Source organism: Aotus nancymaae, unplaced genomic scaffold, assembly GCF_030222135.1.
Source record: "Aotus nancymaae isolate 86718 unplaced genomic scaffold, 86718_ANA_hifiasm-v0.15.2.pri h1tg000062l, whole genome shotgun sequence".
NCBI lineage: Eukaryota > Metazoa > Chordata > Mammalia > Primates > Aotidae > Aotus > Aotus nancymaae.
Window position 1 is genome coordinate 38,859,047 of NW_026988476.1, and position 18,533 is coordinate 38,877,579.

Below are 18,533 nucleotides of genomic sequence, written 5' to 3' on the forward strand. Positions count from 1 at the left end.
ATTAAAAAACAAGACTCAGCTACAGGTTGTTTATAGAAAGTATACTTTATAAAAACATGAACTAGTTATACGTAAAATGATGAGCAAAGATGCCATGTAAACCATAAGTATAAGAAATCTGAGTGTCTATATTAAGATCAGACAAAATAGAACTCAAAAAAGGAGAATTATCATGGTTATAAAGGAACATTTTATAATGATTAAAGGAAAAAACAATAAAAGTGTATTTGCTCAATAATTTAAAAATGCATAAAGCAAAAATCAATAACATTAAAAGAAGAAATAGATAATTCTAAAATTATAGATGTTTTAATAGCCCCTCTCAGTAATTAATAGAACTACTAAATAAAATATCAATAAAGACATAGAACTAGGGTAAGCAAAATTTTTCTATAAAAGGCTAGTCAGTATTGTAGGATTTTCAGGCCAAATGTAGTCTCTGTGGCATATTCTTTATTTTGTTTTATGCTTTTGTTTTTAACAACTTTAAAAAATGTAAAAACCATTCTAAGTTCATAGAATGTATAAAAGCATGCTACACACCAGATTTAGTCCACAGGCTACGGTTTGCTGACTCCTGATCCAGAAGATCTGAATAATACTATCAACCACATTGATCTAATTGAGTTTTTTTTTTTTAACTGCAGATATACACTCTTCTCAAGTGTACATGGAAGGTTCACTAAGACAGACCACGTTCTGGACCATAAAACAGTATTAATACATTGCAAAAGTTCATACAAAGTATGTCCTCAGACCACAGTAGTTTTTAAATTAGGAAAAAGTAATTTTAAGGTATCTGGAATAGTCCCAAACCTTTGGAAATTAAACAATACTTTTCTAAATAATTGACCTACTGATGAGTCAAAGTAGAAATTATAGTAAGTATTAGAAAATTTAAATTAAGTGGCAAAATACAACATATCTAAATACAACACACCTAAAGCAGTGCTTAGGGAAATTTAATCTTGAAATGCTTACGTGAAAAAAGAAGAAAGAGAATGATTTGAAGAACAAGGAATGCAGAAATAATTGGTGGGTAAAGGATATATGGGAGTTCTTTATGCTATTCTTATCACTTTTCTGTTATTTAAAATTGAAAAGAAAATGGAAAGTTCCTAAAAAATTATTAATTTAGTTATTCACATGTGAGGGTGAGAATTAAAAACAGATAAACAAAATTGGCTCAAGATAGCAGACTATTTCTCTTTCTATGAGAAATCCCTAGAAACGAGCCCCCCACACCCATAACTAATATGTATGAAGTTTTGGTAAACCACTGAGGGTGACAGCAAACAAGAAAATTTCATGTAACTAATAAAAGATAAAAATCATGCTGGTTGATATATACTGGGGTAAGAATACAGAAAACCACAGTTCAAGCTGTAATTCTCTAAATTCAAAGTGCACAGATCTGAAGAATAATAATTAACTAATTAAATAATTCTAGATTAAAGAAAAACTTCCCAAAGAGTAGGTTGGGTAGGAGGTTAATTCCTCCTCTTCCTTGGCCTATATCAAGATAAAGGTTAGAAAGGTATTTCCCTCTGCGTTAGTGGTTTGTACATGCACATGAAATCATCAGAGGCACTGAGGAACTTTAAAAAGTACTAAGCCTAGATTCTGATTTAACTGATCAGACATGAGGCCTGAGCATTAGACCTATGTTTGGTACTAAAAAAAATAGCATAAACAGGAGAGAAATACACTTGCCTTACAAAGCTTATTAATGTACAGTAACTGAGGACTTTGGTCCTGGTGCAGGAATTTGGCATATGGCTCAAAGGAACAGAAAAGAATATTAAAATGTAAGTGAATTGGTATTTCAAGTAGGCTATAAGTGGACTATTTAATAAATGAGTCATTTGGGGGGAAAAAAACAATCACATTGGAATACAACTATGCTGCTTATAATGAAATGAGTTAAATTAATACGGAAATTTAAAAATACTTAAAAAATACAGGTAGGTATTTTTATAATCTTAGTTAAGTCTTGACAAACACAACATAAAACTGAAACTCTAAAGAAAACATAATTTAAATGAACAAAATAAAAAATTTAAACTTATCTATTGAGAAAACACTTGATTACCAGTTAGCAATAGAAGTAAAAGTGAGAATATCTGTAGTATACATAAAGACAAAAAGGATAAAAGTAAAAAACATCATTATTTTATAACAGACAAATGGAAAAAGGAATTAAGTGTGTATCACTATAATACTGATCTATAAGTCAAATGTTATTTTAAGACCCTCACCAAAAAATAAATCATTAGAAAATTCTGACTAATAAATAACTTAATATACTTGATTTTGCTACCTATTCCATTCTGCAGTACACAAAAACTTTACTTACTGGTTGATATACATTCTTGACTGCCTGCAGTTCTCTCCTTTACTGATTTAGCGGGTGCTTTTTTGCTACCATGAATGGTGGTTGTGGAGAGTTCTTTCAGTTTCCAGTGGGTCCAAAAGCCTTTTCGAGGTTTTAAACCTGTGAATATAAAATGCATATTTAGCCAAAGAAATTTGGATTTTGAAAATACCTTTTAATTTGTCAAAGTATTTTTTATCATAATTATACACTTCATCCTTACAACAAAAAAGTTTCTTTTTTGTTCCTTTTAAGCTGCATAGAATTAGATAAGTCATTTAACCACTCTAAACATCTGTATCCTCAGCAATAAAAATGAGAATAATATAAATTCTTTTGAAATATATGTTAAAGTGTTGGTAAATGGGAAAGTACTACACAAATATGAACTAATATTATTGTTAATATTATATGTTAACCATAATTATGACTATAAACTAACATGCTCATAAATGTAGCCAACATTGGCTCAGTGGTGATTGTTCAGAGAGGATTATTCACTAGACTGGGCCATCAAATTATAATTTCCTAAATGTTTTTAGATACAGTTATCACTTATTTAGCAGAAGACTTCAGTTTGATTCACTTGAGTGCTTCTAGATAGATTGCCTATGTTTTAAAATATTGTACATTAATAGAAAAGCTGAAGTATAGTAAGGCCAACAGATCAGTAGATTGCCTTTGTTAAGATGTTTTATTACTCACAGTTCCCAAGAGTAGGGGGATGTCATGCTACAGGGGCCCACAAGGGCGAGCCTTGGGGCCAGTAAAGAGGCAGAGAAAGAAGGGAGAACTGTGGGCATGAGTCTTTACTGTGTTTTCCTTAAGAAGGAATAGGCAAGGCAAAAAGGCCTATGATTGACTAGTTTAAATAATTTCAGCAGGCTTTAGTGCATAGAGCTATCCTTTATCATCTAGTCCTGGGATGATCAGGGTAGGTGGATAGTGAATCAGAGTGTGAGAGCCCAATAAAGGAAATGGTTGTGTTGTGGCCTCTCAACTGGTTTGTTTAAAAATTGAAAAGCATTTAAAAAACATGCTCATAGGCAAGTTGTCTTTAGGAATTGACTAACCCTAGGAAGTGCAGTCCTTCTAGAGTATCAAGGTCCCAGATGTCAAAATATCAGAATATAGAAAAGAAAATACATTTATTAAAATAAAATGTTAATACTGTCCAGTGTTAGATGAACCCTACTTGGTCCTGATATACAAAGAGAGAGAGAGATTACTATGTACCAAACTTTGTGCTTGACACAAGGGGCAAAAATTTCATTTCAATCTAGTCCCTGTCTGCCATCAAGGCAGATGTGAAATTATTTAGCATTGTGCCTGGTCCATACTAAGCACTTAATATAAGTTAATTTCACTGTTACTTTTTTTTTTTTCCAATTAACCACTGGTTGATCTCTGACTACATTCCAACATTATTTGCAAGTTTTAATTCAAACTGGTCACAAAACATGAATTGTTTTAAAGAATGACCTTTATATAGAGGCACAACACCTGAATGAAGTGTTATTTACCTTTTTGCATTGCCAATTTTTAAAAACTAAACCCTAGTAGGATCTATTTGAGTATTTCCTAGGAAATTGTTTTCCTACAGGGTTTAGAAACAAATGGCATATAAAATAAAAGAGATAAATACCTAAAATGTCTTTGTAATTAATTGGCAACTTACATATATTCTAATTTTCATTTTATAAAATGTATACACACATATAGTTTAAAGAGTCAAATATATGTCAAGCTGTTTGTTTAATTTCCAAACTCTCATAGTTCCTCACACATCCCCAAGACCATATCTTGCTTCCCAGAAACAACAATCTTTATTTGGGACCCATAATGATAGCATACAAAAGAAGGGCTATATTTTTACACTTTGATGTGTTAATTTTAGGCATTAACTATTGACTCCCAACTAGGGAAGATAAAGATTTAACAATCTTTCACCATCCTATCCCATTATCACCACATACAAGCTAATTTTCTATTCTTTATATAATACCAACTGTTATATTTTTCATTTTGTGAATATCAACATTTACATTATAACTATGTAAAATCTTGTTGACAACTGAACCAGTTTTCTTTTGTTGAATATAAAGAATAATGTGGAGAACTGAGATTTAAAAAAATGAATCTGCTTTACTTATTTTCTTAAGAAAATTTGTTTCTCTGAAGTTAATAATCTTTGGATGTTTTCATTTTCTTGTGTTCTATGTACTTACAATTAACTTAGCTAAGAACTACTCCACCCACCACTGTTTAAATTACTTCTGAATACATTCAGATGCATTAGGGTTTCTTTGAGTTTAATATTCTTGGAAACATCTCTCCCAAAGCCTGCCAATGTGCTCAAATCTGAACCTTTTTTTTCACTAGGCTCACGCAGTTATTATCTAGGAAGCTCCCTTTGCTATTATTTTGGGGATTCAATTTACATGCCTTATTTGACAAAGCCTCCCATTTCTTGACTGTCATCTTAACCTCTTCCTTAATTTACTCCTTATTTTGGTGATTTTTTTTCTCCAGTAACATGGTAAGAAAAGATATATATAAGTTAACAATGTCTTTGGTTCATCCTTACACTTACTTGACAAATTGGTTGGGTCTAGGTGTCCTAGGCTGTAAATAATTCTCCCTTAGAATTTGTAAGACATTGTTCTATTCTCTTCCATCTTTCAGAGTTGCTGATAAGAAGGAGGATACAATTCTGTTTCTTAATCTTTCTGTTCTCTGGAAGCTTTTAGCATTTTCTTTTTTTTTTTTTTCTGGGTTCTGAGGACTCAAAGCAATTTACTGTGGCATATATCAATCTTTATCCATTGTCCTAAGCACTAGATAATCTCTTTCAAACTAGAAACTCAAGTTTTTCAAGCATCGAAAACTTTGATTGTTTCTTACTTTGCTTTTTCTCTGTTTTTTCTTTTTGAATATAATATAGAGAATTGAGATTCAAAAACAAAAAAGGCTGAAGGATTAGTTTCTTCCCATTTGAGATGGATGCTCAAATAGATCTATAGAAAATGTTCTATACCTTGATGTGTATGTTGATTTAATTTATATGTCTGTGTAAATATATTATGTATTCTGTATGTTTATATATATTCTGTAATATGTATCAAGGTGCACCCTACAGATTTGTGCAGTGTACTAGATGTATATTAGATTTCAATAAAATAATGTTAAAAACAAATATTCATAGAAAAATTTAAAAATCAGTAATAAAATGTTTAAAGCATAGGGAAATAAGATATTTCTCGCTATCAGAATCCTTCAAGATTTGAATATTCTCTATAACAACTTACAAATATTTAAAGTCAAAATTTCATTTCTGAATAGAAAAACACAAAAATCATTCATTCATTGTGAAAATGTATAGAGTTCTTGGGAGCTTGGATGAGAAGGTACGGCTAATGCTGCATTTGTACATCAGCTATTCTCCAGAAAGGATCATGTCTCATGCTTTTGTTTTTTAAAAGCATTCTGCATTACTCCCATCATTTTCCCTGTCTTCAGACTGTGGGTTGAGTCCTACAAGAGTCCCAGTGTTTCTCTCTGCCAAATGCCTGAGAGAATGTGCAACCCTGGCACAATTTAGATAATATATTCAACATGTTTATGATATATTTCATTGTTCATTTACACTTTAGTACTTATTCATTGCCTTAAGAAGGCAAATATAATTTGTGGCCATTATTGTACTTTGTTGTTGAATACTGCCAAAAAATATATCCATTAATAAGTTTGTTACTGGATAAACAGGGAGTTACTTTGTCTATTAAATGACTTATGAAGAAATTCTTGGTGCGTTTTTATATAGATATTTTAGGGAATATCTATATATAATATAGATAATATTATATATATATATTTAAGGGAATATCTATATATAATAGATAAACAGAGATATTTAAGGAAGCTGGTTGGGGTTTTTGAATGGCTTGGGAGCACACTGATATTCCTCTCAATTAAATTATGAAATGTCAGCTGCTACTATTTGAAAATTTGCTATTTGACATATTTTCAGAGATTAATTAGAATCATATAAAGAAGAAAGCCTGTGGTGAAAATATTATAGTTAAACATTATGAGAAAGGTTTACTCAGGGGTATATTCATAGCCTTAAAGCTTTTATTACTAAGCAACAAATATGAAAATCATGTACAAAACTTTCAGCTCCATAAGTTAAAAAAAGCAGTCATTTAAAAAGACTGAGATAAAATAATGACAATAAAAGCAAAATTAATGCATGAATATTTTTGTCAAGTAAAAACTGCAAGTAAAATGATTCCTTCTTTGGTGGAAAATTAGACAAAAGAGACTTAAGAAAAGAGGAATGGAAATTGTTCCAGAATAATGCAAAAAGCATCAAGTATCCCATACCTTCTTAAAAAAAAAAAAAAAAAGCATTTACAGAAATTTTCCAAGAGTAATTAATATTTGACAATATTAAAAATATTAGAACTCTCAAAAACCATTTTATTTAATCAGAACAATTTTAAAAAGTAAACAGATCAAAAAATGATGTGATTTTTCTAAGATCATAGAGTCACACAGCTCTAACTACAAAGTCAAATGAGAAGAAAAAACAATTTATGCTCATTCACCAAAATATTTACTTTTATCTTTATGAATGTTCTAAGGTACAAACCATACAATCTTTTTCATATTTTAATTGGCTAGCATGTGACCACTTGTATTTCCTTAAGAAAGTCTCATGTGAACAAAAATCCTTAAACTTTTTTATGTTTAAAATAGTTTGTGGTGCACATTTGTGTGTGAGTCACCACTGCTCCATCAATGGCACATCCTTCAACTACTTTTGTTGTATCCCATAAGTTTTGAGATATTTCCATTTTCATTTTTGCCTCAAGATATTTTGATTTTCCTTCTGATTTCTTCCTTGACCCAATGGATATTCAAGAGCATATTGTTCAGTTTCCATATATTTATAAATTTTCCAGTTCTCTTCCTATTACTGATTTCTGATTTCATATCATTGTGGTCCACAGATATGCTTGATATGATTTCAGTCTCTTAAAGTGGTTAAGACTTGTTTTGTGGCCCAACATATAATCTATCCTGGAGAATGTTTTGTGTGCATGTGAGAAAAATGTGCATTCTGCTGCTTTGGATGGAATGTTCTGTACACGTCTGTTAGGTCATTTTGTCTACAATGTTGTCAATTCCTCTATTTCCCTATTAGTTTTCTCTCCAGATGATCTATCAATTTTTGAAAACAGGGTCTTATAGACTCCTATCATTATTGTATTGTAGTCTGTTTCTTCCTTCAGTTCAGTTAATATTTGCTTTATATATTTAGGTGCTCCAACACTGAGTGCACATATACTTACAATTGTTATATCCTCTTTATGAACTGATTGCTTATTATATGAATAACCTCTGTCTCTTTTTTAAGTTTTTGTTTTTCCATTTTATCTGATAGAAGTAGAGCTTTTCTCACTCTCGTTTATTACCATTTGCATGGATTCTCTCTCATAACTGTCAGTCTATGTGCATCCTCAAAGCTGAAATAAGTCTGTTGTAGGCAGCATATAGTCGGGTTTTGTTTTTATCCATTCAGTCCTTCTCTATTGTTTGATTGGAGATTATAATTCATTTACATTCAATGTAATTGATATGTAAGGACTTACTCCTGCTATTTTGTTTTTTGTTTTCTGGTTGTTTTGCAGATTCTTTGCTCATTTATTGCTTTCTTGCTGTCTTCCTTTGTGATTTTATTATTTTCTCTGGCTGTATAATTTGATTCCTTTCTGTTTCTTTCATGTGTCTACTGTAGGTTTTTACTTATATAAATCCTATTTAATTATAGCAGTCTGCTTTGGTATCATAACAGCTTAACTTTGCATTAAAAATTCTACACTTTTGGCCGGGCATGGTGGCTCATGCCTCTAATCCCAGCACTTTGGGAGGCCAAGGTGGATGGATCACGAGGTCAGGAGATCGAGGCCACCCTGGCCAACATGGTGAAATCCCATCTCTACTAAAAATATAAAAATTAGCTGGATATGGTGGCACATCTGTAATTCCAGCTACCTGGGAAGCTGAGGCAAAAGAATCACTTGAACCTAGGAGGCAAAGATTGCAGTGAGTCAAGATCATGCCACTGCACTTCAGCCTGGTGACAGAACAAGACTCCATCTCAAAAAAAAAAAGTTCTACACTTTTATATTCCCCCCATTTTATGTTTTTGATGTCACGATTTACATCTTTTAACATTGTGTATACACAAATTGTTGTAGCTATAATTATCTTTAATATTTTTGTCTTTTTGTGCATTAGAGTTATAAGTGATTCACGCTCTACCTTACAATTTAGAATATTCTGAATTTGATTATATGCATATTTTTTCAGTGAGTTTTATACTTTCACATGTTTTCATGTTACTAATTAGCATCCTTTCTTCTTGAAAAACTCTTAAGCATTTCTTTTAAGGCAATCTAGGAGTGATTAATTACGTCAGGTTTTGTGTGTCTGGTAAATCTTTTATTTTCCTTTAATTTTTGAAATACAGCTTTTCCAGGCAAAGTATTCTTAGACATATTTTTCTTTCAGAACTCTGAATATACAGATGACCCTGAACAATGTGGGAGTCAGGGGTACCAACACCCCATGGAGAGGCAAATCTGCATATAGCTTTTGATGCCCCCAAAACCTAAAGACTAATAGTCTACTGTTGACTGGGGGCCTTACTAGTAATATTAAGAGTTGATTGATAAATATTTTATAATATATGTATTATTTTCTGCATTTTTTAAATATCCCTTTTTATTATACAGTTCTGTGAGTTTTGACCAATGCATACCATTGTGTAACCACCACAATAATCAAGATACAGAACAATTCCACCATTCTAAAAACTCCCCCCACACCCACCAGGAAGTTTTGCCCCTTTGTAATCAACCCGTCCTCTACTCCCAGTTCCATATTTGTAACTCTGTAAGAAAGTGCCAAGTGATTTCCAAAGTGGCTGTACCATTCACCTAATGTACAAGAGTCCTAGTTGTCCCACATTCTGGCTGGTACTTGGCAGGTATTTTTCAGTGGTAGCCATGAAAGAAATATATAGTTTATCTCAGTGTTGTCTTTTTTTTTTCTGAGTAAAATGTTAGTCCTGCTCTAACTTCTTTGAGTGATTGCCAAACTGCTTTTCATAGTCAAATGATTCCTTTTTCAATAAATGTTGCTGGGATAACTGGCTATCCAATGCAGAAGATTGAAACTGGACCCCTTCCTTTTACCATATGCAAAAATCAACTTAAGATGGATTGAAGGCTTAAACCTAAAACCTAAGAGTTGATGGGGCTATAAAAACCCTTGAAGGAAACCTAGAAGATACCACTGTGGACATAGGTCCTGCAAAGATTTCATGACAAAGATGCCCAAAGCAATGATAACAATAACAAATATTGACAAATGGGATCTAATTAATCTAAAGAGCATCTGCAAAGTGAAAGAAATTAAGAAAATAAACAGACAATGTAAAGAATTGGAGAAAATATTTGCAAACCATGCACCTATCAAAAGGCTAATATTCAGAATCTATAAGGAACTTAGGTGAAGTCTTACAATAGCTGTTATTCTAAAACTAGTTTATTCCTGCTGCCAGGAATGTGCATCCATCTATGGGCTGTCTTGTACCCCCCAGGTGTCCAATGAGTTTTCTCACCCAGGATCATCAGAACTTGCCTATGTTCCAGTTCTTTCTTACATCTAGAAATTGTTCAACTTACACCTCTCCACTAACTGCTCTCCTCCTAGCTGCATGGGATTTTAGTCTTTTAATGCACATCTTAGTTGTCAACCAGGAACTTAAAGAAATCTTTATGAAAAATTGCTACCTTTTTATCTGTGTAGGCTTCTCCTCTCCAGTTACCTGTTCCCCAAAATGTAGCTGCCTATGCCTCCATGAGCTCTGATCCCTCAATTTAGTGAGACCACTGTGTTCTGTTTGGCTTCCTTTTCCTCTACAGTGATACTGAAAATATCTTCAGGTAGAAAGCGGGGCAGTTGCAGGACACACGTAATTTGTACCCTTCTCACATGGATCACAGCCCTGTACTATCTGTTGTCCAATTACAGAAAACACTTAATTTGTACATTAGTTTTGAATTGTTAATAGTGAGAGGGAAACTAACTTATTATGTTGGTGCAAACATAATTGAGGTTTTTGCCATTACTTTTTTTTTCTTTTTCTTTTTCTTTTTTTTTTTTTTGAGGTGGAATCTTGCTCTGTTGCCAGGCTGGAGTGATCTCAGCTCACGGCAACCTCCACCTCATGGGTTCAAGCAATTCTTCTGTCTCAGTCTGCCGAGTAGCTGGGATTACAGGCACCCACCATCATGCCTTACTTTTGCATTTTTAATAGAGGCAGAGTCTCACCATGTTGGCCAGGCTGGTCTCAAACTCCTGACCTCTCAAGTGATCCATCTGTTTCGGCCTCCCAAAGTGCTGAGATTACAGGCATGAGCCACTGCGCCCTAATTCCATTACTTTCGATGGCAAAAACTGCAATTACTTTTGCACCAATCCAGTAACATAGAAGCAAAAATTGCTCAGTTTTTTTAGTGGGCATGTTCCCTGCATTCAGAATTTAGTGAATAGCTATTTTTCTTTAGTGCACCAAAGACGATACCAATGATTGTAAATTGTACTAACTTGTTTTTTTTTCTTTTGAAGAAAAAAAAAAAGGAAGAAAGAAAGAGAGAAAGAAAAAAAAAAGAATGAAGAAGAGGAAGAAAAAGGAAGAGAAAGAGGGAGAGAGAACGGGAATATTGCTTTATTGCCCAGGCTAGAATGCAGTCTAAAAATGGGAATTGAAAACCTCTTTTATGCCAATAATTGTGCTTAACAATGGAGACAGGAAGGAATAAGGGAAGAAAATAACAAACAAGCAGCCAACCAATATTTCATTTAAACCTATGAAATGCTATGCAATTAATTATTAAGGAGTGATTTACTTCCAATTATGTAGTCACTTTTGGAGTAGGTGTGATATGGTACTGATAAGAATGTATGTTTTGTGTATTTGAAGTGGAGAGTTCTATAAATGTTTATTAAGTTTACTTGTTCCGGGTCTGAGTTCAAGTCCTGGATATCCTTGTTAATTTTCTATCTCGTTGATCAGTCTAATATTGACAATGTGATGTTACAGTCTCCCACTATTATTGTGTGGGAGGCTAAGTCTCTTTATAAGTCATTAAGAACTTGTCTTATGTATCCGGGTGCTCCTGTATTGGGTATGTGTATATATAGGATCGTTAGCTCTTCTTGTTGCATTGATCCTTTTACCATTATGTAATGTCCTTCTTTGCCTCTTTTGATCTTTGTTGCTTTAAAGTCTATTTTATCAGAGGTGAGAATTGCAACTCCTGCTTTTTATTTATTTATTTATGTTTGCTCTCCGTTTGGTTGGTAAATCTTCCTCTGTCCCTTTGTTTTGAGTCTTTGTGTATCGTTGCATGTGAGATGGGTCTAGATACAGCGTACTGATGGGTTTTGGCTTTTTATCCAGTTAATAATATATATGAGTTTAATACTGCCATTTGATGCTAGCTGGATATATTTTTGGAAAGGCTGATACTGGTTGCTCCTTTATATGTATAGTGCTTCTTTCAGAAGCTTCTGCAAAGCAGGCCTGGTGATGGTGAAATCTCTAAGTACTTGCTTGTTTGCAAAAGATTTTATTTTTCCTTCACTTTTGAAGCTCAGTTTGGCTGGATATGAAATTCTGGGTTGAAAGTTCTTTTCTTTAAGGATGTTGAATATTGGCCCCCACTCTTTTCTGGCTTGTAGGGTTTCTGCTGAGAGATCTGCTGTCAGTCTGATAGGCTTCCCTTTGTGGGTAACCTGACTTTTCTCTCTGGCTGCTCTTAGTATTTTCTCCTTCATTTCAACTCTAATGAATCTGACGATTATGTGCCTTGGGTTGGTCTTCTTGAGGAATATCTTTGTGGTGTTCTCTGTATTATCTGGAGTTGAATATTGTCCTGTCTTACTAGGTTGGGAAAGTTTTCCTGAATAATCTCCTGAAGAGTATTTTCCAGCTTGGATTCATTCTCTTTGTCACATTCAGGTACACCTATCAAAAGTAGATTAGGTCTTTTCACATAGTCCCATATTTCTTGGAGACTTTGCTGATTCTTTTTTATCCTTTTTTCTCTAATCTTGACGTCTCCTTTTATTTTGTTAAGTTGGTCTTCGAACTCTGATATCCTTTCTTCTGCTTGATCAATTCAACTGTTAAAACTTGTGCATACTTCGTGAAGTTCTCGTGTTGTGTTTTTCAGCTCCATTAATTCACCTATATTCCTCTCCAAATTGTCTATTCTCGTTAGCATTTCATCAAACCTTTTTTCAAAGTTCTTTGCATTGGGTTAGAATAAATTCTTTTAATTCACAGAAGTTTCTTATCATCCACCTTCTGAAGCCTACTTCTGTTAATGGAACACACTCGTTCTCCATCAGGGCTTGTTCTGTTGCTGATGAGGAACTGTGAACCCCTGTAAAGGGAGAGGCATTCTGATTTTGGGTATTCTCAGGCTTTTCACGCTGGTTTCTTCCCATCATTGTAAATTTATCCAGCTGTTGTCTTTGTGATTTCCGACTTTCAAATTAGGTTTCTTAGTGGACGTCCAACTTGTTGATTCCCAGCACCGAAATCTGAGCAATCCACTGCGCTGGCCGAAACAGCAGTGTTAAGATTGATGGTGCTTTTCTGCCCGGGAATCGGCCAAAAGGGGACCCAGTCCCCCTCACTCTGCACCAAGAACTGCTGTGCTGAGGTGCCAGCAAAACAGGAGTTGCGCTGGTGACCTGTGGGGCTCCTCCGCTGGGAATCTCCTGGTCTGTGAGCAACAAAAATTCGTCTGAAAGTGTGGTGTCCTCTCATTCTCTGCACTTTCACTGGGAGCTACAATCCCGAACTGCTAGTGGTTAGCCATCTTGGATCTCTCTCCTCAGTGTTGTCTTAATTTGCATTTCCCAAGTGTCTAAGGATGTTGAACATGTTTTTGTAAGCTTATTTGCCTTCTGTAAGTCATTTTTGATGATGTGTTCATATCTTTTGTGTATTTCTTATTGGATTATTTATTAAACACTGAGTTTTGAAGAGTCTTTATGCATACTAGATACAAATCCTTTATCAGATAAGAAATTCACAAATATTTCTCTGTGGCTTGAATTTTCATTCTCTTATCAGTGTTTTTTGAAGAGTAGTTCCTATTTTTACAAACTCCAATTTATCAAGATTTTAAAATTTTTTTATTTTACTTTAAGTTCTGGGGTATATGGGCAGATCTTGTAGGTATACACATGCTATAGTAGTTTGCTGCCTCCATCCCCCATCACCCATATTAGGTATTCTCCTAATGTTATCCCTCCCCAATCTCCCCACCCGCTGCTGTTGCTTCCCTAGCCCTCCACCCTCAATAGACCCTAGTGTGTGATGCTCCCCTCCCTGTGTCCATGTGTTCTCATTGTTCAACACCCACTTCTAAGTGAGAACATGCGGTGTTTGGTTTCCTGTTCTTGTGTCAGTTTGTTGAGAATGATGGTTTCCAGATTCATTCATGTCACTGCAAAGGACATGAACTCATCCTTTTTTATGGCTGCATAGTATTCCATGGTGTATATGTGCCACATTTTCTTGATCCAGTCTATCCTTGATGGGCATTTGGGCTGGTTCCAAGTCTTTGCTATTGTAAACAGTGCTGAAATGAACATATGTATGTATGCATCTTTAAAATAGAATGATTTCTAATCCTTTCGGTATATACCCAGTAATGGGATTGCTGGGTCAAATGGAATTTCTATCTCTAGATCCTTGAGGAATCGCCACACCATCTTCCACAATGGATGAACTAATTTACACTCCCACCAACAATGTAAAAGCATCCCTATTTCTCCACATCCTCTCCAGGGTCTGTTGTCTCCAGATTTTTTTTTTTTTTTTTTTTTTTTGAGACAGAGTTTCGCTCTTGATACCCAGGGTGGAGCGCAATGGCGCGATCTCGGCTCACCGCAATCTCCGCTTCCTGGGTTCAGGCAATTCTCCTGCCTCAGCCTCCTGAGTAGCTGGGATTACAGGCACGCGCCACTGTGCCCAGCTAATTTTTTATATTAGTAGAGACGGGGTTTCACCATGTTGACCAGGATGGTCTCGATCTCTTGACCTCGTGATCCACCCGCCTCGGCCTCCCAAAGTGCTGGGATTACAGGCTTGAGCCACCGCGCCCGGCCGTCTCCAGATTTTTTAATGATCGCCATTCTAATTGGCGTGAGATGATATCTCAATGTGGTTTTGATTCGCATTTCTCTGTTGATATGCTGGTTTTGGTGAGAAAAGAACTTCAACTATGGGTGGGTATAAAGGTATTGGCTAGGTGAGGTGTAGTGTTTCTGGCTTGGTGAGCATGCAACAGCTTACATTTCCCATGCACCTCTGTCAGATGAAGTTAGCATCAGTGAAAATTGCAGTGTCCTCGGTCGCCAAGGCTAGTGGTGTCTGCAATGGCTGTGAGGGTTGTTAGGGTATTCAGTTACAAAGGCTGATGGGATCCTACTAATCTCTTTTTCTCCTATAGTGGAATTCATGCCTGCAGATATCCCCAAAAATGCCAGGTTCAGTTTGTGAGCCTCTCGTGGTAGTGGTAGTAGCATCACTGTCTGATGTCTGGTGCCCACAAAGTGGCCATGGTGCCAGGATTTGAAGTATGAGTACACATGAAGGGTCAGTGGCTCCAGGGTCTGGGGCAATAGGGACATTGGTGCCTGTGATGCAGGTTCCCTGCAACAGCATTTGGAATGGTGTGTGAGGCATGGGAACTTCTGGAAATGCAAGAAAATGAGGTCTGGAGTGTAAATTCATGCAGACCTCAGGAATGTGAGGCAGTGTTGTAGTGGGTCCAGTGTCATGAGTGCAGGTGTTTGCCCTAGGATCTGGGGTTCAGAGCACGGGCAGGCGAAAATTTACTGTTGCTCTAGAGTCCAGAATACAAATGCAGCTGGTGTCCATAGGAGGTGTTTATGGAATGGCTGTAGAGCTGGAGTTTAAAGTACAGACATGTGTGGAGTAAAAGTGGTTCCATGGTCCCTGGTGAAGCCTAGCTTGTTGTGGAAATGACTTTGGGGTATGAAACATGGGCATGCATGCTCCTGCAACAAAGCTGAGACCTAGAATGTGGGTATGCAAAGAGTGTCTGTGTCTCTAGAGTCTGTGGCATGCATAGTTTTGGGTGCAAGTGGTGGCCCTAGCCCTGGGTAGCACAACAGTGGCTTCTTTTTGAGGTCAGAGCACAGCAGTGTCTCTCTCCCCAGGAGGTAAAAACAGCAATGGCTGTTGGTTAACTATCTCAGTGGCAAGAGCCAGTAGTGTTCTCTATGTCCTGAAGAAAAAAAGGATGAACACTAAGGGGACATATGATGTGAAAGCTATAGGGACTATGTGGCTGCCTCGAGGACTGTTGAAGTCCTTAGTGGAAAAGGCTGCTAGGATCCTTTGCAGAGCAGGCCACTGGAGACCAAAGTGGTACCTGCTTCCTGACTGATTCTGGTATTCCCCACCCTTCTTTGTGCCTAGCTGTATCCAGATGTCTCACATATGCCAATCTCCCCAGCAATCCTTTCTGTGCAGTTACTGGTTTTTGCAGTACTATATTGCTGTAGGTTTTAAATTTGACTCTTGAACCCTTCTAGGATTATTTTTGTTCATGGGTAGATATCTAATTATTTTGTATGTGTGGGAGTGAGATAAAAGATAACCTAATCTACCATGTTGCTCATATCATTTATCTCTCCCACTTCCTATAAGGACACCAATCATATTGGATTAGAGCCCACCCATATAATGCCATTTAACCTTAATTACTTCTTATTACTTCTTTAAAGACCACACCTCCAAATACAGTCACATTGTGAGGTATAGTAGAGATTAGGAATCTACTTCAACATTTAAATTTGGGGAAAGACAAAATTCACTTAATAATAGGTCTGTAAAAAATTCTTCTGCCCTTCATCATGTTTTTTTCTTATAGTATCTTTGTATGAATGCTGTGGACATTTCCTTTTTGTTTTTTATATTTGAATTAATTTGATATTTTAAATGATTAGCAGGAGATTCTTACCTGTGTGTATTCATAGGGGTTTCTCAGGGTTGTTTTCAAGTCTTTACCCCTCAAAGGGTCCCTCCATAAAGTATAAAACATTTTCTTATAAAAGTGATTTGGTTAGTAAAAACTGACATTAAGCAGTTTTAAAAATTAGATAACATTTAGATTGAAGTATTTACAAGAACTATGTGAAAACAGTTAATAGTTTCTGGTGGTTAATAATAACAATCTTATAAAAAATGCTGGGAGGTCATTCCAGGAACATGAAACTATATTTTTATACTTTAGTTTTAAACTCTAGTACTTAAATCTCTTGATAAATGTTCTAGGATAGAGTTTTACTTTCCTTTAGCTTTCCAATCCTACCATTTTCACCTACACACACACATTGATTCAAAAACAGGTTTTCCTTGATTAATGTTCTCAAAGAAATTAAATTATTTCTAGATTTTATCCTAAATAATACTATTTGCTATGAAAATGTAAGTAGTATTCTAAAAGCAGCTTAAACATGTATGGTGCAAATACACTACATACATGGTATGATTTTATTTCTGTGACATTTCAGTTTTCCATAATAAATCCATTGCTTATAAAATATTTGGCTTCTAAATTTAATAAGTAATGATTTAAATAATGGTATAATAAAATATTCAGAAGAAAATAAATAACTTTTATTTTAACCCATGGGTACTGCTATGGCATGCTTTATATGAAAAAGAACTACCATTTTTGTTGGATGAAATAAATAAAATACTGCCACTCCAAACTTTTAGAAACCAAAACAATGATCAATATTTAAATGATATATTCATACCTGAACACCAAAGAAAAATGTTATTCCCTAGATCTTCTTTAAATTCATCATTAAAGCGGTAACTAGATTCTGGAAAAGCTTCATGGAATGTTGCATATATGGCTTGTGCCAAACAATCAGGATATATCTATCAAAATAAAATCATATTAGATTAATTTTATATTCTTAATTTTTAATATATGTCAGCTGCCAAAGAAATTATTTTTAAACTTTGCCTTACAATTTATTAACCAAATAAAAATTTGCCATTTTTAAATTCTAAAATCATAATTATATAAATTAATGTACATCACTATGCCTGAAAGCTAAATTTGAACTGGAATATGTGTCAATGAAGAGCAATGCCACCCTCTCCACTGCCTCCAACAACCTGGAAGTTAAATTTCTTTGGTTTCCTCATGATTTTAATTTTTTAGCTTTTAAAACTAGTTATACATTTATTTAACATTTTTAACTTTTATTTTATATTCAAGGGTACATGCGCAGGTTTCTTATATCGGTAAACCGTATGTTAATGAGGTTTTGTGAACACATTATTTCTTTTTATAAACACTAGTACAATTTATTGAGAAAGTAAGTCTCGGCCACAGTTATACATATACATATATATATATATAAATATCTCACATTTTCTTTATCCACTTCTTGGTTGATGGGCATTTAGGCTGGTTCCATATTTCTGCAATTGCAAATTGTGCTGCTATACACATGTGTGTGCAAGTGACTTTTTCATATAATAACTTCTTTTCCTCTGGGTAGATACCCAGTAGTGGGATTGGTGGATAAAACCGTAGTTCTACTTTTACTACTTTAAAGAATCTCCATACTGTTTTCCACAGTTGTTGTATTAGTTTACATTACCACCAGCAGTGTAAAAGTGTTCCCTTTTTACCACATCCATGCCAACATATATTATTTTTGGATTTTTAAATTATGGAATTTTTTGAAGAAGTAAAATGGTATCAAATTGTGGTTTTGATTTGTATTTCCCTGATAATTAGTGATATAGATCATTTTTTTCATGTTTGTTGGCTATTTGTATGTCTTCTTTTGAGAATTGTCTATTCATATCCTTTGTATATTTTTTAATGGAATTATTTGTTTTTATTCTTGCTCATTTGTTTGAGTTTCTTGTAGATTCTTGATATTAGTTCTTTGTCGGATGCATAGTTTGCAAACATTTGCACCCACTCAGGAGGCTGTCTGTTTA

The 18,533-nt window shown here is 34.8% G+C and overlaps 1 protein-coding gene across 4 annotated transcripts in view; it reads right to left on the bottom strand.

Moving 5' to 3' along the window:
* Positions 1-18,533, bottom strand: part of LOC105709990 (COP9 signalosome complex subunit 2) — a 425,050-nt gene that overhangs the window by 333,142 nt on the left and 73,375 nt on the right. For all 4 annotated transcript variants that reach the window (XM_012442168.2, XM_012442169.2, XM_064365646.1 and 1 more), the window contains 2 exons: positions 17,324-17,450; positions 2,357-2,494 (listed from right to left, as the gene is read on the bottom strand). In XM_012442168.2, the coding sequence (XP_012297591.2) occupies positions 2,357-2,494; positions 17,324-17,450 (265 nt within the window). The remainder of the gene's footprint in view (positions 1-2,356; positions 2,495-17,323; positions 17,451-18,533) is intronic.